The 26,704-nt window shown below is 41.2% G+C and overlaps 1 protein-coding gene across 2 annotated transcripts in view; it reads left to right on the forward strand.

The window, feature by feature from the left end:
- The window catches only part of SMPD3 (sphingomyelin phosphodiesterase 3), a 203,535-nt gene that overhangs the window by 146,043 nt on the left and 30,788 nt on the right, over positions 1-26,704 (forward strand). For both annotated transcript variants that reach the window (XM_067551617.1, XM_067551628.1), the window contains exon 4: positions 12,280-12,355. In XM_067551617.1, the coding sequence (XP_067407718.1) occupies positions 12,280-12,355 (76 nt within the window). The remainder of the gene's footprint in view (positions 1-12,279; positions 12,356-26,704) is intronic.

The following is a 26,704-nucleotide window of genomic DNA, read 5'->3' on the forward strand; positions in this document are numbered from 1 at the left end:
GTCAGAAGCCAGTCTAAAATACCTGCTATCCTGATTACTTCACCCATCTACTGAAACCATAAGTTGTGCCCAGTACAGGCCAAAAACTAAATGGAGATTTTGTATTTTGCTATATTACTTTTCCAATAGATATCTGGGTAGTTAAAGTTGATCTATCTCTAGGGCATTAAGATGACCTGGGTGGATGTTGACTCTGTGTTCATCACTGCCACCAAAGCTTTTGGCAACCATGTGATTGTTGACCCTTATACACTTCTTCATAAATGTATTTTTTAATTTGTTGGATTTCCATCCTAATAATATGTTTGCATCAAGAAAGCCACTAACACCAAACTAGTCTTGATGGATTGCTGGGTTTGGCTACAAATATGATCACCACTTCACAACTCGACAAAACACATAGATAATTCCGAGACAAAAACTATGTTTAAGTAAAGTTAATAGTAAGAGTAAATATCTGTAAACTACAGTGATGTTATAATTGTCCCAAAACTAAACTTTATAGCCTCAGGAAACTCACAGGTTAAACTTAAAAGAAATCCAACCTTTTTAAGGTATGTAAATGCAGTTAGGGCACTCAGACAACCACTCAGAACAATGAGAGAGATCCTTTTTTAAAAGGCCACCAACCAAGGGCAGCTTTGGTTTCAGTCCCATCGAGAGCAATGGAAGATGGCTACCATTTTGAAAGAAGGCAGTTCTTTGTGGAATTCTCAGTTGGAAACTATTGTATCCTTTAGCCGCTGCTGAAAGAGAAACTTTCAGCTATGAAGAATAATGAGGAAAAAGTGACCATACGTCCTAAAATAAAATATTCAAATGTAGACAATGCACAAGATTATAGTGAGTTTTAAGTATATGGAAAGTTTGAAGGTGTTCCGTTACTGAGATCATTGGGGGAAAGACAAAATAAAAGGCTCTGACGCTGGTTGCTAAATTTCTTAAAGAATCCATAGGAATTTCAATTCCTAAAGTAATCAACAGATTTACTTGTAAATTCTCAGAAATTTATTCTGTGCTCAAAAAGTAAGTACTGTAATTTTAGGAAGGATACACTATATTTTTAATAGATGCAAAAGAAGACTTATAATCTCCGCTTTAGGTACACAGCGCAACACATCCTTAATTATGGATTTGCTACCGATACCTCCATAATAGATTATAGAACAGCCAGTGGCTCTGAATGCAGCTGATCCTATTCCAAGTATGCTTTGAAATGCACTTTTTAGCATTTGTGATTCCCTGGAGATTTCTTTTAGCTGATCAAACAAGAGTTTGTGGAATTACCCTCCAGAGAGAGATTTTATTTTTATGTTAGTGATTTGAATAGCTTTTACTTTGATAAAGTTTATTCACTTTCCCCTCACCAGCTCTTCCTGTTTCAATAGCACATTCAGCAAATACCTATGTTTTGTAGAACAGTAATTAGTAATGTGATTACAGATACCATAAATTATCATCATTTAGTTTTAACTGTATGACTGATTGGGCAAACCTGCTGCCTAAAAGTTTGGGACGTTCATTAGGTCTTGTGTTTGTAGTGGATTATGAAAATTGGACTAGCTTATTGCTCTATATTCTAAGCTTACCAGGTGTAGTTTGGATATTTATTTCAACACATCTGAACCCTTTGAAGTCTCCCTTTCCCACCTCCCAAACCATTCAACTTCTTCTTTTCCTTCTAACCTTATCCTCCCATTTCCCAACAGGTCCCCTGAACACAGTCCCCAGATCACTTTTCTTAAGCAAACAGTTTTCTCTCACCAACTTGCAAACAAGTTTCTTGACAGCCAGCTCCCTCTTTTTGATGCTCAACATGCCCCTCCTTCAGTGACATATTTTATTACTATTTATCATGGTTATTATAGTAGTGCCGAAGGGCCAGCCAAGAATGGTGCTCCATTGTGCTCGACACTGTACAAACACAGCGTAGTAGATGGTCTCTGCCCCAAAGAGCTTAGCATCTAAATAGACAAGACAGACAAAAGGTGGGGAAAGGAGCATAAACCATAAGCAGAATGAGCAGTGTGGCAACAAACATTATGTTAGTACTATGATTTTTGTTGCAGTGTGATAAGTATTATTATGATAGGACCAACTGAATGGGAGAGCAGTGAAGAGGACAGGGCAGGGGACAAGACAGTAATGAGGGGCAGGTGTTGAGTGAAGTTAACATGGGTGGTCTCTGGAACTCGCAGCGTTAAGGAAAGCAGCCAATCCAAATTAAGTGTTTAGATTTGCTGGGACTCGGAGATGGATTTCAGCATTGATAGGAATCATGTGCCTCTTTGGGACTGGGAAAGGGTGGGTATATATGTATAAAGGTAACTTACTTACTTACTTATTTTCTGAACTGAATAACAGATTATTTATTTGGGGATCTGAGCTGAGGGCTGGGATGGTTGTTGAGGTTTTTTTTAATAAATCTGCTGCACCATACCTGCAATCATTCTAATATGTATAAAAGGAGCATATGCTGCTATGCATGGCTTTGTTTAGGCAACTTTTAAAAGCAGTTCCATTTAAGTCAGGGAGGTGATCTAAATATTTTATACACACTCAACCTATGTCATCAGATAATCTTAATGCAAAAATTGTTTGGCATCTGCTAGGGCTGAATGTGTCAGATATTTGTGTCTTTTTGGTTTTTTTGTTTGTTTTTAATACTATATCCTGCCACCCTGTTATATAATTAATATCTTTAAGAAGGCTATTTTTCCATCTTCAGTGAAGAGGAAAGTCTGAATTTCTAGTCCCTTCCCTTTCCATTTTGCACTGGGGAGAAGTTAAAACTGCAGTGCAACAACAATAGGGCATAGGTGAAGAGATTATGAAACACAGGTTCTATCCTTTCCACAGCTAGTAAACCTCTCAGTTAATGGTATTGTTTATATCCAAATAGTTTTGCTTTCCCCCTCCACTCCCCTTGAAAACTCTTGCAAAACTTGCTAATCATATATTTCTCTTGCAATTGTTTCAGCATCATATTTCCCCCCAGCTTCAATGTGAAGTCAATTGCTGTCCCATGAACTCAGAGTAGTAGTTGGTAGGATGTATGCTAAAGAGAGTTTTGAGCTAATCTCACTAACATTTTAACTTATATTTAATTTATTTATATTTAATGTGCTTAAATAATGTATTAATAATGAATTATTAACATAAAATAACTAATGTTTCTCCTTTAGAAACTACGACAGATCCCTGAAGGCAAGAGAGACAGAGAGCTACGAAAATAGTAAAATAATGATTTTTGCAGATCTTGTAGAACCTATCTAAGCTAACCAAGAAATACTACAGGCAGACCATGTATAAGAATAAAATATAACTTCTTTGGAAGCTACACGGAGTCATTAGGCTCAGACATTTAACCCATAAATAGCAAGGCAATGGAATCACCAGTATAACTGGTTGATGTTTTTCTATCTCAGCTGTTTTTCAATGGAAAATTCAGTTTTGACTAAAATAAATTTTTTATGAAGAAAGACTCTTTTCTGCAGAAAATTTTGACTTATAATAAAAAAGCAGAACAACCAAAAATTGTCACTGAAAATTTTCATACAAAACCTGAAAACTCGATTTGGACATGCTGAAATATGTTTTTAGACATTTTTTATCAAAATGATATGGTTCAATATTTGTAAATCAAAATATCTCTGCTTGGTTCAATATTAAACCAATGCCAGCACAGGAGAATTCTTTCCTGTAATATATATTAAGTGCTTTTTCTAATCTAGTTTACATGTTCCAAGCAATGGGATTTCCACTACTTTTCTTGGAGATGTTTCCACTTTAATTGATCTATGAGGAAGATTTTCCCTGAAATGCAGTTTAAATTTTCCCGTTTGGTAGTTTCATCCCCTTACTCTTAGTTATACCTCTCAATAATCCCTCTGCATTAATAGTTTTTACAATTGCAGATGGCCATCATGTCACCCCTTAAATATAGCCCTTCACTCATTCCTCATAAGCGAATCCCTCCATGCCAGCCGTCATTTTGATGCTCTTATCCTTTCCAATACATCTGTACCATTCTGGCTGTTAGGTGCCCAAAACAAATCCAGTATTGTACTCAGTTTATGGACTTGCCTCTTGACTGTGAGTTGAAAAGATAGGTTGTAGTTATAGTATCACACAAGATTTCTGTATCTAATCTTGAAAGTGAAGTCTTCAATTAAGTATACAAATAGCTTTGCCTAGTCACAAGAGCTGAGATAGCATTGGGGGAAGCAATTGCTTGAAACAAAGAAAAGGAGAAACTGAAGTGAGAAGATAGAAAACATGTCTTAACATAGGAATTAGGGTATGTCCATGTGGAAGAAATTGGCCGGACATGATGGTCAATTTCTCTGGGTTAGAAGTGTCCCTTAGAGAAGGTTTTGCCATAGGAAATGGTTGAGATGGTATTGCTAGAAGTGTTCATAAGACAGTTTGTTGAAACAATTTGAGAGATTACTATAATGGAATATTCTTACTCCAATCACAAGGATAAACTAGGTCCTCCAGTTATTTTGCCCTTTACTATGTATGTTGACTCTCTCTCTATATATATCTATCACCATTAGCTTATATATATATATACACACACACACACACATCTATATATGATTATACATATATTAACTTTTATTTATAGCTACATACACACACACACTCTTTCTTTCTCAATAGCTCTGTCTATGATTCATAGTTCAAACCCATACTTTGTGTTCTTGAGGGTTCTCAGTATTCCCTTGCATTTGAGCCACATTGACTGAATGTAATTAGGAGGATTTTCCTGTAGTGACAGCCTAATGTCCTATATATTATAAAGTTCTATTTATGTGTCATGCTCCTGTTCTTAGTTTGGAATGATTTATTTCCATGGAATATAATAACTCCGTTCAGTCTACTTGTGTATCAGAACGGAGAGCGCCTGTTTGAGCAGTTTGTTTGAACAGCAGTGCTCCTGAACACAATTTTTGTCTTTAAGGAGAGAGTAGTATTGCTGTAATCTCACACCACTACTCTTGTCAGTTTGAGCTAGTCTTACCTCAGCGTCTTTAGGTGACTAAATGGAGTTTTGCCATGATCTTAAGCAAATGTATCATGCAGCTATATCATTTGGAGACAGAGCTTCAAACTGTTAACTCGTGTCATTATGACAGCTTGTGTTTTGTTATTCATTATAAAGACAAATTTAGCATCTGAATGGGAAGCCAAAGCCTATAAAATGAATGTTTTTTTAACCCATAACTGAGGATGCTGATGTATACTGTATCACATTCTTATTGTCTTTTGGAGGGATTTGTAGCATTGCATTGTTTTCACTCCTTTTGCAACTTGGGACTCCTCAGAAATCAGGTTTTAATTGCAGGTATTGTGAAAAACAAGAAGTTGTATGTTAATTTAATAGTAGCATGGAGATAAGTGATGCCAACATTTCCTACTCGGGAGGTACTACGCTTATTGGTGAGCAAAGAGTTTACCATTTCCTCCCTCTTCCCCCCCAAACTAGCACATTTCAATATGGGTTTAAAATGTGTGTCCCTATTTTCCACCTTTCTTATGTTGGCACCTATAAGATACAGAGCTGTGGTATAATTTGACTATTATTTTGCAAGTAATATCTTGGGGACTGCTATATATCCCCCTGGGAGGCAGGGTATTAATATTCTATTCTCCAGCTCAGTATGACAGTCATGCCAGGGTATGGTAACTCCACGCGACACTAGCTCAAGGAGAAGCTCAGAAAAGTCTCATGATGAGCAATGATTAAATGAAAGTGGCTCCCTCAGCTCAGACCCTCAAATTCCAACACTGCTGCTGTTAGCAAGCATTGGGTTTTTTTGTTGCTGATAATGAGTATCTGTTTTGTTTCAAGCTGCATTGGCTTGATTTCATTTATATTTCTTGTTACCTAATACCAACCTAACTGCAGGAGCAGTGTAGCTGCTCAACTTACACTAGACAAGTTCTTTGGCTGACAAGGGAAGAGGTAAGTCACTAGTGAATGAGTGTTCTATTCTGTGTTAGACCCAGGGTCAGATATGCTCCACTGCTGTGGTGTTTGGAGAGTGGTGAAGGGAAAGAGCAAATCCTCTTTTTAGGGCTTTTTATTGATTTCAGTCTCCTGTGAATCAAAATGAAAGAGTATAGTCCAGAGCAGCTACAGTTCATAAGTAAAGGACAAATGTAAACAAGGAGCAACAGAGACTTACACCTGTTTACTCGCAGAATTGATAAGTCTCAGATTTCCAGTGGTGTAACTGAGATCAGAATCTGTTCTTGGATCTTTCCATACCTGTCCTAATGTTTGATTAGTGGGTGTGCATATAAAGCTGGTTTTATCTTTGCAGATGTGCTATAAACTGGAACATGTTTTGTATGTAGCAGCATAATACTGAAAAAGGTACTAATTTTGCATTTGTCAATGTACAATTATATAATCAGGACCTAGTCAATCATATACACATTCTCTCAACTTTAATTCAGCTTTAGACAATATCAGAATTTAGTAGGATGCTAGGAATGGCCATTATAATTAGCTCCTCTTGCTGTGTTTTATCTAACCTAAAAAGGTTTTGAATTTTTAAAGACAATTTAATATTAGTTTATTGGAATTTTTACTAGTTGCCACAGTTTGAGAAGGAGTTTATATCTTGTACAGAGATGTCCACATGAGCAAGTACTGATCCTGCAATGGGATTTCGAATTGGCAAGGGATGCCATTTCAGGCCCTTCTTCACAATCCCATGCTATGCTAGCAGGAGACTCAATAGAAGGGGCAGGGGCAGGTCACAATAAGTTATGCATTTTGGACTAGATTTTGTCTTTAAGCACGTTCCAGAGCAAGGGTTGATGTGTAAACTGCACCACCCCACCCAGCAGCATAGCCGTGAGAGGCACTGTTAATCTGGCCATGTTAACTTTTTGGCTTAACTTGGTACTTTTTATTTTTGGAAACTTCAAAAACATTTAGAGAGACCCCTTTCATTTCTATGCACATGCATATGTTTTGCATATACTTTGTGTGTATGTGTGATATGTATATAAAATACAGTTTGATATATAATGTAAATACAATCACGTGCACATACATAATAGCTGTGCTTCTCGGACCAGCTATAAACGTAATGTGGGAGAAGTGATTCCATTCTAATGGACCTTTTCAGCTGGCTATAAAACTTACTCATACTGACCTTTCAAACTGAACATTTCCAAATTTGGTCACAGCCTGAAAATGAAAATGGTTGTTAGTTTCAGACACAGAGTTGTAAAGTGTACACTCTTACCATGATAAAGAACAGTTTTGTAACTTCTGCTTTTCCCTTTACTGGGTGGAGTGAGAGAGTTGGCTCTCCTCAGATATGGGAGAAACATGCAATTTGCCAGGGTTTAGATACGCGTTTTGGTGGTCAAGTGAAAATCTCATTTCATTTGCCTGAGTTTAGATGGCTTGAAAATATATATTGTGCCCTGGTTTGTGTTATAGGATAGAAGCTTGTTGTTTTTAAACTAATAACCCCACAACGTTGTGCTCCACCTGCTGCATAAGACTCATTTAATGTGCATGTGGAACATGGGGTGTACGTATTGATGCAGCCTGCAGGAACAACCCCATGCAGCAAGGCTCCTGCGAGTCAGTGGCTTCCAGCCAGGATTCCCTGATATCTCTATGGGGCTGTGAGGCTCTATTGGCTTTGGGATAGAACTGCTGTGTTTAATTCCAAATCTCCCCTGTCCTCATATCCCTTCCATCTCAGTGGAGAATACAAAATAATTTCTGAGTCTGAATACATTGAGTTTCTCTATCTCTATGCAAGAGTAACCCATCTAGGGCAATGAGAGTAGCTTCTATAGGAATTCATATACTGTTGCATTAAAATGCCTCTAATAGATACTTTCCATAGAGCCATCTATAAGCTCTCAGCACAGCATCTCTAGAGGAAAGCATCACTTAACTGGAAATGCTCTTGAGATTAGTTAACTGTATGTGAACAGTAATGAGCTCCACCAAAGTCCAGTTGGAAAACTGGCTAAAAGATGAACCAGGAAACTGGTGCTAGAGCAATGTAAGGCATTTATTATGTGCCTTCTTTTTCCAAATGGGAAAATAATGATTATTAACAGGATATTATCAAGCATAAATGGCCTGTAAATTCACTGCCTGCAAAGCCTGTAAGCTGAATAGGATATTTCTTGGATAGTTAGAGAACCTGAATAACCAAACAAATGGACAAAATTCTACCCATCTTTAAATTCAAGCTAATTTTTTATTTGAGTGTCAGATGAAATTTAAGGCCAGTTTCATCAGGCCCCCTGAAACAGGAGTCATCAGCAAAGATATGGATTTTATTTATTGAGGCTCAGATAAAACTTTCCTTTCTGGGCATTTTCTTTGATAGACTGTGTTCTGTTACTGTATTGTTTTAAATCCTGAGCAGGAAAAATCAGGCACCTGTAGCAGCTTCTCTGTTCCATCCATCTAGGGCCAAACCCTGATCCCATTTAAGTGGGAATTTTGTCATTGACTTCAGTGGGCCAGGACTTATTCTGTACACATGCTCCACCCTTATTCGTATTTTTAAAAATCCATCTGAAGTCTGTGTCTATCAAGTGATTTTCATGATGTTCTTTTGTGTTATGTTCTGTTGCAAGCAGAACTTCCTCAGAATTCTGCTCTGTGGAGGCCACAAAATTAATGTGTTTCAGTATTTTCTCTGCCCACTAATAGAGGGTTGGTTTGATGTGCATGCAGTGTACGTGCCCTCAATCTATGAAGCATAGCTGGTCAGTTTCATTTTAGTCCTACCATTGGTGCTTATTTCCCCATTTTGGGCTAAGTTGTGCCTGCTGACCACTTGCCTTTATCAGACTATGTCATCTTTTCTTCTTCAAGTGATTGCTCATGTCCATTCCATTATAGGTGTGTGCACACCTCTGTGCACGGCTACGGGAACTTTTTTCCCCTTAGCAGATCCCGTAGGGCCGTCTCTGGTGCCCCCTCGAGTCCCGGCCGCAGTATATGAGGCACTGCCGGCCCTACGCCCCCTCAGTTCCTTCTTTCTGCCCGTGGCGGTTACTGGAACTGCCTGCGCTTGCACTGCAAGTGCTTCATGCCCCGTGTTTAAACTTTAGACAAGGTTTTTTTGTGTTAATTAGTTAGTTAGATATAATAACTGCTGTAGTGATAGTCAGAGACTTAAAGATAGTCTAGCTCAGACTTTACCGGGTGCAGGTATGCTCCGGTGTCATGGTTTCACGCCACACGCTTTTGGCGGGAAGGCTTTCCTGCTAGCTGGCCCCCACTGCCTGAGGCGTGGGGGGGAAGCCTTTCATGGAATAAGAGAGGCTTTCAGACCCAGAAAACCCAGCTGAAAGCCTGGCTCATGGAGCCCCGAGCTGGCTCAGAGCCATCCCGCTTCGCCACGGTATCCAGCATGCGGCCAGTGCAGAGGGCACAGTCGGCACTGACCCGACTCAGCACCGGGAAGACGGAGCACGGACACTCCCCTGCAGTGTCACAGCAGGTGGGGTGGAGCACTTATCGGCACCATTGACTTCGGTGGCTGAAGGGCGGCAAGAGCCTTGTTGGCCTTGCATACGCCACTGCTGCCCATGCCTCCATGAGGGAGAAGGGGCTGGTATTAAGAGGAAGCCCGTATTGGGACCCCCTGAATGGCTCAGGAGATCCTCGGTATGGGGAGGAAGAGCTCCTGCAGACCAGTTTCCTAGGGTAGAGCAGGGCGCTCCCCTAGAAGTCATCCCAGGTGGCATCGCTAGACCTACCTGCATCGAGGCGGAGAGCAAAGTCGTCCGCCCGACACCGGTCTCGACCCCCCCCCGGCACCAGGCGAGGTACATCCCACCACCCCAGCATCAAGGCGTTCGCCTGCAAGGATGCAGAGCAGATTTCGGTCACCGTAGACAGTCTTGGCACTGCGGAGTTCACCCCTGCACCGAGGCAATGCAACCCTGGATACCGGAGATGGACTTGGCACCGAGGAGTTCACTGAGCGGTGCAGAACCCAGCATTGTCAGACAGCCTCAGCACTGAGGGAGTTCAGCACCGTACTGAGGCTGGGCATAACTGGTTGTCGGAGTTCGACTCAGCAACGAGACGCACGTAGAGCGCAAAGTCCTCGATGCAGGGATGATGCTCGGGTCATCTCAGTCCACCGGAGCATTGTCCGTACGCCTGCTCTGGCCGCCACATCCACGACGAACCTGGTAGTCAAGGTTCAGATGGGACCGCACCGGGCCTTCCGGCCCAATGTGGTTGCCCAGTTCATTGGACCAATCATATATTCTCCCCAGGTTTTCCTAAACCACACAGCTCGGAGGAGAGGGAAAGGCAGCATTCACTAAAACACAAATGGGTCCCTGGCTTCTACACCAGATGTACAAGGCTGTTCTGGAGAGCGACGCAACTCTTCCTTGCAGCATCCGACTGGATGAAAGGTTCACTGGTCGCCGACCAGTGCAGTTTCCTTGTGAATAAACTCCTGCATCGTGTTTGGCCATGAGCAGGTGAAGGTGCTGCTTCCGGACGCCACAGCTCTCCCAGCAGAGCTCAAGCTCCATCTACAGCATTCCTAGCAGAAGTGTTAGGGCATGGCAGCTGCAAAGCAGCTGCCCGGCTGGCGGTACATACCTTCATGTCCGACCACACCTCTGTCCACGGTGTGGGAAGGAGTGGGCTTCAGCAGAGCTGGGCTGCAGGCAGCTCACCGCTAACTCCGGCCCACCTCCGAGGTACTACTTGTTAGTCACCTATAATGGAATGGACATGAGCAATCACTCAAAGAAGAAAACAAGGTTTCTTGCCAGTAACTGATGTTCTTCGAGATGTGTTGCTCATGTCCATTCCACAACCCACTCCCCACCCCCACTGCCAGAGTTGGCGGAAAGAAGGGACTGAGGAGGCGTAGGGCCGGCAGTGCCTTATATCCCGTGGCATGCGCGCGGGACTCCAGGGGGCACCAGAGCCGGCCCTACGGGATCTGCTAAAGGGAAAAAAGTTCTGGTAGCCGTTCACGGAGGCATGCACACACCTATAATGGAATGGACATGAGTAACACGTCTCGAAGAACATCAGTTACTGGTAAGTAACCTTGTTTTTTTCCCCAAGTACAGAACAGAAATTTTTAGGGCGCATTTCTGTCTGTTTTGCATTATTATTGATAATTCTAACATTTCTATCCAGTAATGGACAAATACCATTGTCAGGACTCTTTTTGTTCCTCATATATTTTTAAATCTCCTTCTTATTGTTCTTTATTCACAACTATCACTTGGTGACTGCATAAGGCTGAGGCAGTTCTAGCCCCTAAATAAGATGAAAAGATGAAAGCACAACTTAGTGTCAGTCCCTGGATGTCCTCCAGCAAGTTGTCTTACAGCTCTGTAGTCTAATGGGCAGGGGGGAGCGATGGAGTACATTCCACTGTAGCAAAGCAAGCTTCCGAAATCCCCTTTACACTTGTCATGGAAATAAACCTTTGTCAGGAAGAATCCCATAACTGTGTTTTGGAGGGTGTGGAATGCCCTAGCTGGGGGTATCTAGAAGAACAAGGGAGAAATTTACATTTCCCTCGCCCTGATTCACAGGCAGAGGGGCTGCTGTTGTGAAAATCTACAGGAGGAAAAGGTAAATGCCTCATTGAAAAAACAAAGCAAAATTCTCTAATACTGTCACTCCCTGCCCCAACAACAAGAAACGGTACTGGGCAATAGAGAAAATAATAGGCGTGAAAACAGAGTGTATAGTGTTTTGTTTTTCAAAGCCTCCTGGCACTTTTTATTGAATTCCAGTTTTCTGTAAATGTCTAGATTTTTGTGTGTGGAGACTACTAATTAGCTCATTAGCCCCAGATGGTGCTTCGGAGTGGGGCTTTAAACCTGCACATGCCAAAAGCAACTGGGAGTATTGGGTGGGCTGGTGTGATGTTTGTTGGCAGATAACCAGTGAGACATGGAAGGGCAAGAGAGAATCCCACTTCTGTGTATTTTTAGAGTAACAGGAAAGGCTTTGCAGTTTGAAGTAGCAGTGGACAGAGGAGTTAGGCAGTGAACTGACAGGGCAAATGGGACTTTACTAAGGCAAAATCTCCTGTGGTTTTTGCCTCTCTTAGATCCATTTAAATGCTAATGGAGGAGAGAGAGGGATGGAATATTTTCAGGGGCATAACTCAAGAGCTTCTGTTGAACAACTGAAATCTTATATTCTGCACAGGATAGGGGGCCTTGGCCATACCGGTGATATGTTCATTAACAGCCTTCTTTCTTCCTTTCTCTCAGGTGCAAGTGGGAAGTACACCTCAGGACCAAAGAATTGTGGGATACATTTCCTGCACTCACTTGCAAGCTCTGGCAGGTAGTGTCTGCATTTCCTTTTCTCAGTGTTGTACTCATTGTGTTTCTAGTTCTGTGCCTGGCGTTTCTCTAGTCAAGGGCAAGAGCAGCATATTAGCAAAACAGCTTGCCCCCTCCTGCAATTGAAACAGTGTCATTTGTGCTGCAAGCAGCAAGGGGATGGAAAGAGAAAATAAGACATCTGTAGAAGCCATACATCACAGAGTCTTCAGCCACTCCGTGAAACACACACAAACACTGCATACCAGTATAGATTTTAATGAGAGGTGGATGACATGTTGGGACTGGAACCTGTGCAGCGCAGAGCACCCGCTGCACTCCGTTGACTTAAACATTGAGGGTGCTCAGCACCATGCAGGATAAAGTCCATAGATATCAAAGTAAATCCCAAGCATTAGGTACAATTGAAAAATAAACCATTTAATTTCTCAAGCATGTGCTGGGTGAGCAAAAACGGTTGCTACTTTTATATATTACACAAACTCTCACTGCTGCATTGAGGAGAATAAAAACAAATTCGTTGATGACAATAGCATAATTGGTCAGGAATTTTCCATCAAAATATTTGAGGCAGAAAATTCAGTTTTTACAAAATTGAAGCTTTCTTATGGGAAAATGGAAATTTTCTGTTGGGAAAATGTAGTTAGGGTCAGTTTGATACAAATCAGAGCACACTTCTGATCAGGCAGACACAGTCATGTTGAACTGAGATGCCACAGTACCTCATGCCTCCATTCTCCCCTATGGGCCTAGCTGTCTCATGCCCCCATTCTCCCCTGGCTCACTGGCCTGTAGAGGACAAAAGCGGCATGAGGTACCTGAACTATGGTTCCCAGGGAGCCAGGCCCATAGGGGGAAGTAGGGATATGAGGCTCCTGAATTCAGCAGCTCAGGGGGACACAGATTACTGTCAAACCAAGTCTAAACAAAACATTTTGACATTCCACGTCAATGTTTTTCTGAATTCTCCAGTTCATGAAAAATTTTGAATTTTTCATCTTGACATGGGGACAAAAAACAAACTTTGAAATATTAAGTTTCTGATTTTTGACCTGCTCCTATAACAAGGTATTTCCCAGAATCCAAAGGTACTATGTTTTCTGGGACTGATTATAAACACACCATAAAATCGTAAAAGTAAATAAATAATAGGAAAAGTTTATAAATAAAATAACTTCCTGCACCCAGAAAACCCAAACTAAGTCATGACCAAACCCATCTTACTAATGAAAATCTGCACTCAGCCCTAGGACTCTGCACTGCTAGAAACACCTTCCGCTTTGTTTTGTTTACACCAGTCACTGACAAACAGCCACATTCCAATGTCGGGACACTTTCTTGCACAAACAGCAGCTCTCCAGGGAACAGGCTGGATGTGGAAGCTTGTACAAAGCTTTTGTAGTTAGTGAACTTCCCTTCCTTCTTCCTTGGATCCTGGAACTCTCACTGGATGGGGGGAGGGGAATTCAATTCAGGTTTCCATGTACTTCATGCCTCTTATCCCATAGTAAACATTTTATCTCAATCTCAAAGTAACAAAGGATAGGAAGAGCCTTTAACACTCCTCCTTCTGCCTACTCCACTAGAACAAGCAGCATTATTTTAGCAAATAAATTTTCAGTCAGCAAAACTAGCGACACCAAACAGGATTTACATACATAAATAACAACATTTATCTATCCATATTGTGAATGTCACCCATAAACCATAGGTTTTGTACATCGCTAAGGAATTAGCAGAAGTCATCACAGAGCAGTTCTAGCAGAAATCAGAAGTTGGAAGAAGCCCAAGTTCTCTGCCGGATTTTTGCTTGCCATTTCCAACATAAATTGTTAATACATTTACACTCTGTTTAGAAAATATTGTTGGTCCTGTTTTAAAAACGTTTCCACTTTTTCAGCTACTACCATATATAGTGCCTGCTCTGTTATATGCATTGTTTCAAGAAATGATACTTTCCAGAATCATGTAAAACAAACTATATAAAGTACATTAAAAATACAGCAGTGGCTGGGAGACTAAGATCATTTTATATGCCTGAACTCTTAAAAAGAATGGGGAGATGTTCTTTACCAGCAGATTTCTCAGCTTATTTTAGTGTATTTATCAGTTTGGATCCCACTGTCAGTACTCACATGCCCAATGAGACCCGAGTTTTGAATAGCAGTGTCTATCAGGGCTATGCATGTGTCCCTGTGTCTCCTTAAGATCTCTTTGTACAGCGAAACGGAACCTGGCAAGCATCTGACCGCCTAATCTTTACCATCCACTAAGTCTTTTCAAAATTCTTTGAAACTTTCAGAACTGTATTAATCCACTGATACACAATCACCACAAACAAAATCAACCCATCTGGTAGAGCTCAGTAAGATTCTCTGACTCACTCTTTTTCCTGCAAACAATGCCAATTTGGAGCAACCAAAACATTTAACGTATTTGTGTCAATATTGACTAATTGTCTCACTTAAGAAAACCATTTAAACTAAAAAAGAGTCAACGTTTCATTTTGATATTTTTAAAATAAAATGTTTCAACTTCCATTCAATATGACATCTCATTTCAAAATTACTTTTTTTTTTTTAAATTAAAGGGAGAAAAGCTTGTAACTGAAACAAAACATTTTGTTTCAAATTGAAAAAAAAATATTCCCTATATTTTTGGACTTACCAGCTAATCAAAAAAATTTCTACCATCTGGACTGAATGTTGACAGGCAGATTGTCTTATATGCCCCCAGTTAGTACAGAGCACCTGAACATGGCCGATTCTAGACTTGGAGACTTCAAGCCCTGCCTTTCTTGCAGGCACAGATGGACACAGCAGATGCCTCTTATGTTTAGGAGAGACCTATATACTGGACAGGTGTTTGGTATGCTAGGTTTTCTCACCAAGAATGTACAGTTGAAGCTGCATTTACTAAAACAATCTATGAAAGTCTCTTCAGATATGGAGGAGACAGCAAAACTCAAATACCAGATAAACTAAGAGCTGACAGAAAAGAAAACACCCAGTGCTGATACTGACACTACCAGCACAGATGCAGTCAACATTAGCATGAAACCAGCATGTCTGACATTGAGAGAGGCCACACTGAACATAGAGACAGAGACTCCAGATAAACTCAGTGCCTTCCCACAGGGACAGACCACATACCTTCTGCGGAGAAAACCACCAAACCCCACATGGTATAAAGGTCCGGCAATAAAAGCAGCCTACAAGCAAAGCGCAGAGTAAAAGTTCCCCAGCGCAGATCCTGGTATTGGCAACACATCCTTTGATATCAATAGCCAAACCAAGGCCCCTGAGGTGCCCCTGAAAGAGCTGAAAATAGCTTTCATACTGGACATCTACCAGTGTCAATGTAGACCTTGGTACAGGGAGCACCATATACCTTAGTGCTGTCCATAGAGGAGATATACTCCTCTCCATCACCTGAGGAGACTGAACAAAAACATATGTAAGCTCAGCTTCAGTTATACTTGGTTTTATCACACCTGACAGTCAAGATTCCTCGAGGGCCTCCTGCATGCTTATCCAGCTATGAGAGACCTGACTTCGAGGTAGGATCTTAACATTGTCCTCCAGAAACCTCAGAGAGTTTCTTTTCAAGCACTGTCAGATTGTTCAAAATATCACCTTACCCTCAAGGTGAAATTTCTATTGGCTGTCACTAGTATGGAAGGTCAGGGAGCTCCCAAGACTTTACAGCCAGTTCTCCTTGCTCATTCTTTCATAAGGACAAGGCGATATTGAGACCACACCCTAAGTTCATCCCTAAAGAAGTCTTGGCATTTAATCTAAATTAGTCCATCAACCTGCCAGTCTTCTTCCTAAAAACCCACTTGATGCTGGAAGAGAAGAAGCTACATAAATTGGACGTTTCAAAAGTCTTGCTCTTACCAAGGCCAAGTCCTTAGAGTCCAATTAATGTAATAAATGAAACAGCCTTTGAATGAATAACTGATTTTGATAAAGAACAGATGCTTACCATACAGTAACAGTGGTTCTTTGAGATGTTGTAGTCAGCTTAGGTCCCACCATAGCCGTATAGGCCGTCTCCCCACCTCTTGGTAGCCATATCAATCTCATCAAAGGCCAAGCCTCTTGTTACAGAGAATCTAAGTGGATCATGCAATGTATTTCCACCTGCTATCAGATAGTTGCTCCCTCTCTCTCGGGAACACAGGCAACACTTTCAGTCTGCTTTAGACACATGCCAGTATCTGAGATCTGCTACATGGAGCAACCCACTGATCTTTCTTAAACATTATGCCCTTGACATGGCAGCTAGATCTGATGCTGAGATCGGAAGAGGAGTTTTGCAATTGTTATGGGACTGATGCAGCTGAAACACCTCATTACCATCATCTAGGGAGGATCCTGCTTGCCACTCACCTACAGTGGATCCACAATGATACATACTTGAAGAAAAAAATAAGTTACTTATCTTATATTGTGACTGTAGTTCTTCGAGATGTTGTAGTCAATTTGGAGCCCATGACCTGCCCTCCATCCCCTCTTTTCAGAGTTCTTGGCTAGTGCAGGTTTTGAATTATGAGGAACCGGAGAGGCTGCATCCCTCCTCCTCCCCCCGCCTTTTTGCCCTCATTCAAGAATTCAATCTCGCACCCATGAGAAAAATTTGCACCTACAGCTGGTTTCACACTGCCTCTGACATCTTGGAGCCATTGTTACTGAAGGGTAAAGCCAGTGTTCCTCATCAAAATAAATTATTCATCCAAAGGCTGTTTCATTTATTACATTAACTGAACTCTAAGGATTTGATTTGTACAAATTCATAATACATTTTGCAGTATCAGTAATTCAGGTTTGGAAGATAAGCTGTGAGAATTAGCTGCCCCATTTTTAAAACCAAAAATGTTCTGTTCAGGTTAGATTTGACAGTAGTTGCAATAATAAAATAAAGGACACGCCTGCAAACCCTTACACTCAACACATAGGATCAGACCGCAAGTTAGCAGGAGTTGTGTTTGCCCACAGTCAGTTGCATTATACTTAATGTGTCTATATGCGTTTGTGCTAGCTGGGAAGAACAGTGCATCCATTTTGGGCTGCACTAAGACTATTGCAAGTGTGGCCTTATGCAAGACAGATTTATTATAAGTGGATGGAACCTGGAACCTATGCTCCAGGCCAGAGTATGTTCACATTAACCTCATTAGGGACAAGTAGCACACATTTTGTTTGGTCAATGTTTCAGCTACAGTGACACAGTGTGAAACAAAACTGGCAATCATTATAATAAATTGAAGAGACTGAATAGCTTTAAAAAGAGAGATGAATTTTCAGCTCCATTTTAATAATGTAACATTCCTCTTCAGTTTTCTATTTTTATCCCTGTATTCTGGTAACATCTTGCTCTGAGCATTCCTTCTCTGGCACCTAGGTTTGCAGTTGTTCTGTGTCCTGGTTTAGATTTTTAGCTTCCATTTAGCCCATGTACCTTTTCACCACTCAATCACACACTCTCTCAGCTAGGCTTTGACAACAGTGCTGTCAGATTCCATAAAACATTACAGAACAAAGAAACAGAATGGGGGAAAAAACATGTTCACTTCTCAAAGTCAGAGCATTAAGCTGCTCCCTTTCAAAATAAGAAGTACCCTTTATATTTCTATTTTAATATGTTTGCTTCATATTTTCAGGTTTATCTGTCAAGCTATATTAAAAGACAACAGAATTACATTTAAGAGTCTACGTGACCTTCAATAAGTCATGTTAGTTTAGATAATGAAATGGAAAACAAACTTCTAATAGTTTGGCACAGCTATTTTCTGACTGTATTAGTTACCTGATTCAAAACATTTAATCTTTTTAAAAAAGAGTAATGATATATAGCTGAAGTATTCTTTCTTTAAAGATCTGGCATCAATTATAAAAACAAGCACATTTTAAAAGGTTAGCCATTTAGTTCAAATAATGAAACTGCTGAGGGTAATTTGGATCCCGTTTGAGGATATATAAACTTTGTTTGATCAGATGCAAAATGGAGGGATCTGATAACTTGTGGCTATTAAAGAACACGTGGTATTTAATGCATGAGATATCCTGGCCAAATTCTGTTGTAAGCAAGTTATATATCTTTTTATACATCAAATTCACCTTTTTCATTAAAATGGAACTGGATATAAATTCTTCATTTCCTGTCCTAGAACTGTTTTGTAGTGTTATTGTTATTAAATAGCTGCTTAGTACCATCCCAGAAGTAGCTGCATTTCAGTGGTAGATATAGTGTTCCTTTAATGAGGCTTTAACTTTTACCTACCTACCTCACAGGGGGATTGTGAAGCTTGACTGGTTCTTTCATGCCTGTAAAATGTTCTGCAATCTACTGATTAAAGCTGCTTTAAAAATGCTAGGTATTACTGTTTGGAAGGTTAAGTAATAATCTTCTGGCTTGGCTGAAGTCAGAGACCTTCTTGCAAATGCAATAAGTGCAATTTTCAGTGATGTACAACTCACACTTCAGTTCTTAATGGGCCTGAAGGAGTTTGCAAGTCACTATTTATGTGGACAAGTGGATCTCCAAATTATATTATTAATTATTTGAAGATGGTTCTTGTTTACACAGTAATAACAGTCCATGACTCTGATACAGTCCATGTAATAAATCGTCCTGGACTATGAGATTGACATGTTCACAGCAAAACAATCAACCCAAAAACCACTTAAATCTTTAAGGACAAAGGCTGATGAAGGGTTTTAGCACAGGATATGGTCATTACCCAGTGAACACAAGCAGTACTCCGAACTATAATTATTGAACTACAATTTGTAAGTAAATATTCATATTTAAATGAAAGAAATATACAAACATTAAGATGGGCCAACTTGATACGGGTAAGTTTTATTGAAAACAAAAAATTTAAAAACCACATTTAGCTTTTCATTCCTTCTCCACCTGTCGGCAAATGTCACCCACTTCCATGTTTTCCTTTTTAAAAACAACATAGTTTTCCCCCACAGATACCATGGTCCTCCTCCCCAGGTTTATATTAATCAATGAGAGCTTTGCGAGTGACTTCACTGAGGCCAGCATCTCACCAATTGCTTTTTAAAAATGAATGGAAAGAAGAAGCTATGGTTTTCTCACTGGAGACACAAACATGACATTTATTCTGTGCAGAAAGGCCTGGGTGACCTGGAGGAAGGGGGAGAGGGAACCAAGAGGGTTTAAAAAAAACATCATCATCATTTTCCTTTTCTCTGGTTTGACAGTTTGTTTTTTGCTGCTCTTTGCTCTTTTGCCCACCATGCTCTTCATTGTAAATGTTGGAGTTGAAGGGAGTAGAAAGCTTCTTTTTTGCTGGCACAGGCTTGAAAATGTTGAATGCAGGAACCAGTTAAAACGGGATTTTTTTTTCCAAATCAGTTGTATAGACATAACAGTAGAGTAATTAGTGGAAATCTGTATTCTGCTAATCACTCCTCTCAGCCTCTCAAAGAAGAGGGATTCTGAATCTGAACAGTTACTAAGAATTGCAAGCCTGGAGGCAAAAAAATTACAGTTCCGTGTTACAGCCCAGCATCCCTATTGTAAGATTTGCTGGGACAATTCTGTTTCAGTGAACATAAGTGACTGGTTTATGGAATGACTGCTTTGCTGGCTACTCTGTATTCTGGTAGGATCTCTCCATTCTTAAAGTGTCATTAGTTGAGTTACTTTTGGTAGGGTCTGGTAGGACTGAGCACCAATAGTCCCCCTGCTGCTAAATATACAGTGAAGAAATAGCTATCATGCAGCTTTGGACTTCCTGCAGCCATGGAAGGATTCCTGGTAGGGCTGGCCTATGGTTGGTTAGTTAATCTTAATCTCTCAGATGTGAGGAATGGGGCTTCTTCTTCACCTAAGGCTTGTCTACACTTACCTCGGAGATTCGGCGGTAGTCGACCGGAGTTACGCAAACTACACAAAAAACGTGCGTAACTCCCGTCGACTTCTGTGCTTCTATTCTGTGCTCCGTCTTCAATGCACTGTGCCACTTGAGGAGGTGGTCTTAATAGCGTCAATTTCTGGATCGACTGAGTGGGTCTTGACTGACCGCTCAGTCGATCCAGATAAGTCGATTTGCCACCGTCAGTGTATACATAGCCCTAGTGTCCCTACAGATGCTCCACTCCAGGTGCACTAGCACCCCCTGAGTCTTTGATCAGAGATTTCGCATAGTAGTTTCTGTTCGGCCCACACATGCGTGTTAGTGAATCTAGTGTCCTGTGCCATTGTTATACAGCACTGCACGGGTGAACCACCCTCAGTTCCTTCTCAACCGCCAGTGCCTGAGACGGATCTCTGACAGTTGACCTGCTGATGTTTCCTCAACTCAATTTCTCTGTCTCACTGATAGTTAGTCATAGTGTTAGTTTTCCATAGTTTACTTTTGGTATAGCTTCTTTCTTTAAAAACAATTATTTTCATTTTTTTTATATAGTATTTAGATAGATATTACTATTACTTTCTGGGAGGTAATGCCCAGTTCTCCTGGCTACAAGCATGGTCTGTTGTGCTGGGAGGTGATCCCGGTCAGCGATAGGCACTCCTGCTGTATCCATTGCTCCAGGGAATTTCACATTGCTAAAAAAAAGTGCATTTTTTTTCTGGCACTGAAATCAAAAGCCTGAAAAAACAGAGCTAAAGCTTCGCCTCCTCATGACAGAGAACTCTCTACGTCTGGCCTCCAACCCAGGCCAAGGGACACTTCCTGTACATTGGTCCCCAAGCAAGTCTGCTGCTTTGGAGTCCCACACTTCCAGGGCATCTAAGAGGAAGATACTGGACTCCTCCCATAAGCCCTCGAAAGAACATGCCCCTGGATCATCTGGTAGAGAGAACCTACCTCTAAAACGCCACAGTTGTCCATTTTCTCAGCCAACCCATCAGTACCAGCTTTTCAGTCAGGTACCAATGAGGCTCCTGTTTCCTCAGATACTCAGGGTACAACTAGACTGCAAGGCAGCAAAGCCATGGGCCCAAAGAGACCATGAGTACCACTATCAGACCAAAGCAGCAAGAAGAGCTCTTTCTCTGCTTCCTCAGTACCGAAGAAGCCTTTTTGGGCTCCAACCACACTTCCCTCAGAGCTCACAAGACCTACAATACCATCAGCGACCTTGGTCATGAATACTTTGGCATAGTAGTACCTCAGTACCTCAGCACCGACCCCCTCCCAGTACCACAAGAGTTCCATTTTCCCTAGGACCTAGCTGTATCTGACACACACAACTCTCTGCTCCTTGGCTCCAATGTGCGTCAGTACACAGTCAAACAAGAAATGTACTCACTTCTGCTCAAGGGGTGGATTGGGTCATCAGTCCCTAGGGGATGCTTTTCACCTTCAGTGATCCTCAACTCTCTTTATATATTTCCGCCCCCTAATAGTCAAAGTTTGCTCAAAAATAAAGAAAGACAGAGCCAGAGTCATCCTAATAGTTCCGACCTGGCCCAGATAAATGTGGTTTCTTTACCTGATACAGCTGGCTGTTTGCTCCCCATCTCATCTCCCCAGAGGGCAGCAAGATTCTTCATCCTAATCTCACAGTGCTTCATCTCAAAGCATAGTTGGTTGATGCCTCTCAGGTTTAGAGTCAGCCTGCTCAGAAGGTGTAAAAAGGGTACTACTAAACAGCAGGAAACAAGCTACTCACTACCCATACTCTCAGAAATGGATGCAGTTTGCCAGCTGGGGTGACCACAGGCAGATTTCACCCATGATTGCGTCACTTCCAGATATACTGGAATATACCCTAAATTTGAAAACCTCAGGTCTGTTGATGAGCTCCATAAAGGTCCACATGGCAGCCATCATGTCCTTCCACCCCTCGCTAGAGGGTTACACCGTCTTTGTCCACCTGACCACAGAGGGGTCTTGGAAAATATATCTGCTGGTCCAACATCCTGCTCCAGTATGGGATTTCAATCTGTCCTTAAATGCCTCACAAGATTGCCTTTTGAATTTCTGTCTACTTGCTCACCACTCTATTTGTCAATGAAGACAGCATTCCTGGTTGCCATCACATCGGCAGGATGGAATGAAGAAATAGTAGCCCTGATGGCATATCCTCTCTTCACAGTATTTTTTAACAAGGTCACACTGCAGCCCCATTCCAAATTCTTCCAAATTCCATCTTAATCAGTCACTTGCCTGTCCTCCACACCAAATCACATCTACATCCCCAAGAGGCGCTGCTGGCATGCCCTGGATGTCAGGAGAGCCCTTGCCTTCTATCTAGACAGGATACTTGACATCTTGACTATCTAGACATCTTCGGGATGTGTTCCCCTACAGGTGCTCCACTATCCAACCTCCTTCTGTCTATTCGGACTTCTCTGCCATGGGGCTTCGTGGTAGAGAAGGAATTGAGGGTGAATAGCCTGCACAGCGCTGTATAACAATGGCATGGGACACAAGACTGACTAACACATGCGCAGGCCGAATGGATGCTGCTATGAAAAATTTCTTATAAAAAACGCCAGGAGCACCAATATATGTAGAGTGGAGCATCCATTGAAGAACACATCTCAAAGAACCACAGTTACTGCACAGGCTGAATATCCATTTCTTCCTGCAGCTTATGCTACCCACCCACCCTCTGACCTCTGGCCCTTCTTTTCCAGGTCTGACAAAAGGTAGGAAAGGTATTTTAGCTGGCGAGATTGAGTAATAGGGGGTTGGGATTGACAAAATGAGCTAAAGCAATTATTGGAAAGGAGGACAGAGCCTGGTAGGATTAAGTGGCAGAGGCTGATTGTTGGGGCTCTGAGCAGTGGGTGGGAGGAAGGTTAAAGCGGACTAGAGTTAGATTGCGAGCCCAAGATATTGGAGGAGAGGATGATCAGACAGGAATAAATGTCATCTCTCTTCCCACCCTTTATTTCTAACATGCCTCAGTTTTTCCTCCCTGAAAAGAAAGGTAGGAGATGTCATCCCTTTTTTCTTCCCACTTCCCCGTTAATCTCTTTTGTCCCATCCACCAGAATCCTTCTCCCTTGAGGTAGGCAGGTGTCTTATACACCAACTCTAGTCCATTCCACTGTTTTGTGTGTGAAGGCATGCACATGCACACATTTAATTATGGGTGTGTGTACACACCCCCATTTAACTATGGAGGTGTGCGCACACACATGCACATTATGCCTGCCTTTGCTGTAAAGTTCTGATTCCTGTGGCATGCAGCATCATGACAACTAATGTGTGACAGGTACAGCATTATCCAGATGATGTTTTTTTAATGATAATACACACTGCTAAATATTGTTCACAACACCTTTCCAACATTTGTTGCCGTTCTCCTTGTTTTTCTTGGAACTTATCTACTAAGTATTCCACCCTTCTGTGTTTATGTCTGATTCAAGTGGATTTGCTGCATTCTTAATGGTGTCCTTTATAATGTATGATAGCATCTGTCTTGTTGAGGGCATTCTAAGAGCTTCACAAAAAACTTAGATAAAAACATGACTAAAAAGATTAAAAAGCCTATATTTCTCTACCAATTTAAATGCAGATAAAGCAATTAGTACAGTCTCACAGCCTGGTGGGATGCAAGATAAAGTAGTCTTTACGCTGTTTTCAAAAGCCACCAAGTCCATAGCCCTTCTCAACTAGATGAGTGTTCCAGAAGCGGCGTCAGCAGTGGGCTAAGGGACAACTATTTCTTCTCCCCACGCCTGTGCACCCACTGACCTAAGGTGGGGAGATTGGGAAGCAGCCGATGCTCTGAGGATAAAAGTCCATTCAGTGTTTTACCTTGATTTCCATACTGAGAATGCACTCACTACTTACTCTCAACACACACAAAAAAAATAAAAAAATCACATGCTGCTGCTTGATGATATCATAGCCTTCAATGTGCACCATAGGAATCCAGGTTGTGTTGCAAAAGCACATACTCTGGGCCCTACTTCATTGTGCCAGGGGAACAGCCCACATTTCAAAAGCTAGCCAAACCAGTCCTGACCACAGCTTGCATCTGGCCCGTTAATACTTCCTTCCTGATCAAGGACTACAGTGAGGTTCTTTGCCCCAGTAGCCTCATTGAAGCCTCTCGTCCTAGGCTTCCTGAAATAACAAATCAAGAATCATGGTAAAGTGCACCTCTCTTCACAACACCAATTTGAACAAGCCAGCTTAATTTTGCTGGAATTTAGAGTAGTCAGAGGTTTCAACAGTCCTGTTCACGAAGAACAAGGGTTCTCATCAGAGTCTGAGGTCAGAGAAAGGGACATCAGCTGGCTTACCCCATCCATACCTCTCCCCAAAAATATACCCTCCTAAAGGCAGCACACACACACACACGTTAGTCTACGTAGAGTTTGGTGTGACCTCATTGTACATAAGTAGGTACTTAATACAGTAAGTGAAACTACCATTTCTCTGGAAAGCCAGAATCATCATGTGCTGTTATTTTGGTTTATGACCAATGTGTGTCTGGAGGAGACAGTTTATAGTTCTATACAGTAGAACCTCAGGGTTATGAACACCTGGGGAATGGAGGTTGTTCGTAACTCTGAAATGTTCATAATTCTGAAAAAAACGTTATGGTTGTTCTTTCAAAAGTTTTACAACCGAACATTGACTTAATGTATTTGCTCTTTTTTTTCTGGTCTCTGCCACACCTGATTGTGTACTTTCAGTTCCAAAAGAGGTGTGTGGTTGACCGGTCAGTTCGTAACTCTGGTGTTCATAACTCTGAGGTTCTACTGTATGTTGCAAATAACGGAACTCTTTTTCATCAAATGAATGCTGAATATCTCTTGATTTGGGCTGTAATTTATTCCATATGTGTTATTTCTTCTATCTTGTCTACCCACATCTTAATTATAGGGCTCTCTCTTATGAGATACAGCGATACATTTGTTAGCAGCAACCATTAACGTTCTGAATTGTAGTTCTGTACTGTTATATAGTGTGGTGGTGAGTAGGGGTGTTTCCAAGAATATACCAAATTTAATTCCTATCAAGCTGTGCACTGAAAGTATTCTGTAGGTTCTATTCAGTATAGGTTCTTATAATGTGCTCATCACTGGAATATCTGAGCATCTTCCAGTAGTGCATTAAACAAGGTGTCTACACTCTTGTCATATGTTGTTTTTTTCTGTCATCCTCTCTCTATGTTTCCTTATCTATATATGTGTAACCAGAAACTGTAGATCATGGAGCAGTTCCAAGAAATGTTCATGCCGTTTTGTGTGTCCATAGCTTCTCCAGCAAAGATTGCAGGAAGAACAGGCTTCATTTTGTAAATAACTGATGTGCAGAAGAAAAGTGAGATTATTTTCCATTGGAATTAATTCTCTTTAAGAAGGCGAGTGAGTGATAGGAATAGTTTGGCAGATATCTGTCCAAGTTGCCTACTGCTAAAAGACTCAGTAATCTTAATTTCCATTTTTCCTTTTAGAATCAGTGATTCTAGGGGTCATGGTGACTAATCAGCTGAACAGACGCTCCCACACAAGTGTGATTCTGTGACCAAAAATGAGCTAATGCCAAATCTGGGATATATAAAAAGGAGAACCATGGGTAGGAGTAGAAAGGTTATTTTACTTCTATGTTTGGCACTAGTGTGACCAATGCTGGAATACTAAATTTGGTTGGAGAGGGTTCAGAGAAGAGCCACGAGAATGATTAGAAAACATGCCTTATAGTGGTTGTAAACCTAAATAGACTCAAAAAGCTCAGTCTATTTAGCTTTACAAAGACAAGGTTAAGGGGTGACTTGATTACAGTCTATCAGTATCTACATGGGGAATAAATATTTAATAATGGGCTCTTTAATCTAGCAGAGAAAGGTAAAACATGATTCAGTGGCTGAAAGTTGAAGCTAGACAAATTCAGCCTGGAAAGGAGGTATGAATTTTTAACGGCGAGGTTGCTTAACCATTGGAACAATTTACTAAGGGTCATTATGGATTTTCCATCACCAATAATTTTTAAATCAAGTTTATATTTTTTTCTAAAAGACATACTGTAGGAATTATTTTGAGGAAGTTCTATGTCCTGTGTTAAGCAGGAGGTGAGACAAGATGCTCACAATGGTCCCTTCTGGCCGTGAAATCTGTTTATATTTTCTTCAGCATTTAGGGCTGCATAAAGTTTATACAAGCTCTCCCAAATCCAGTGTTATATTTCAACATCAGTTTCTCAGTTGGAACTACTGTGATGGGAATGATAGTCAAGAAAACCCATCTCTCACAGTGATATTGCTGAGTGAGGTTTTGGAAGTGATTTTTAGTTAGTAATTTGAAAGAGTTGATCTAGGTGAGTATGTGTCTTCTCCCATTTATTTGTAGCGTTACAAGAGGGACCCTGGGTTAAATCTGGGATATCAGACATATG

The sequence above is a fragment of the Emydura macquarii genome, unplaced genomic scaffold, assembly GCF_026122565.2.
Source record: "Emydura macquarii macquarii isolate MOO-44397 ecotype Brisbane River unplaced genomic scaffold, CSIRO-AGI_Emac_v2 contig_295, whole genome shotgun sequence".
NCBI classification, from domain to species: domain Eukaryota; kingdom Metazoa; phylum Chordata; order Testudines; family Chelidae; genus Emydura; species Emydura macquarii.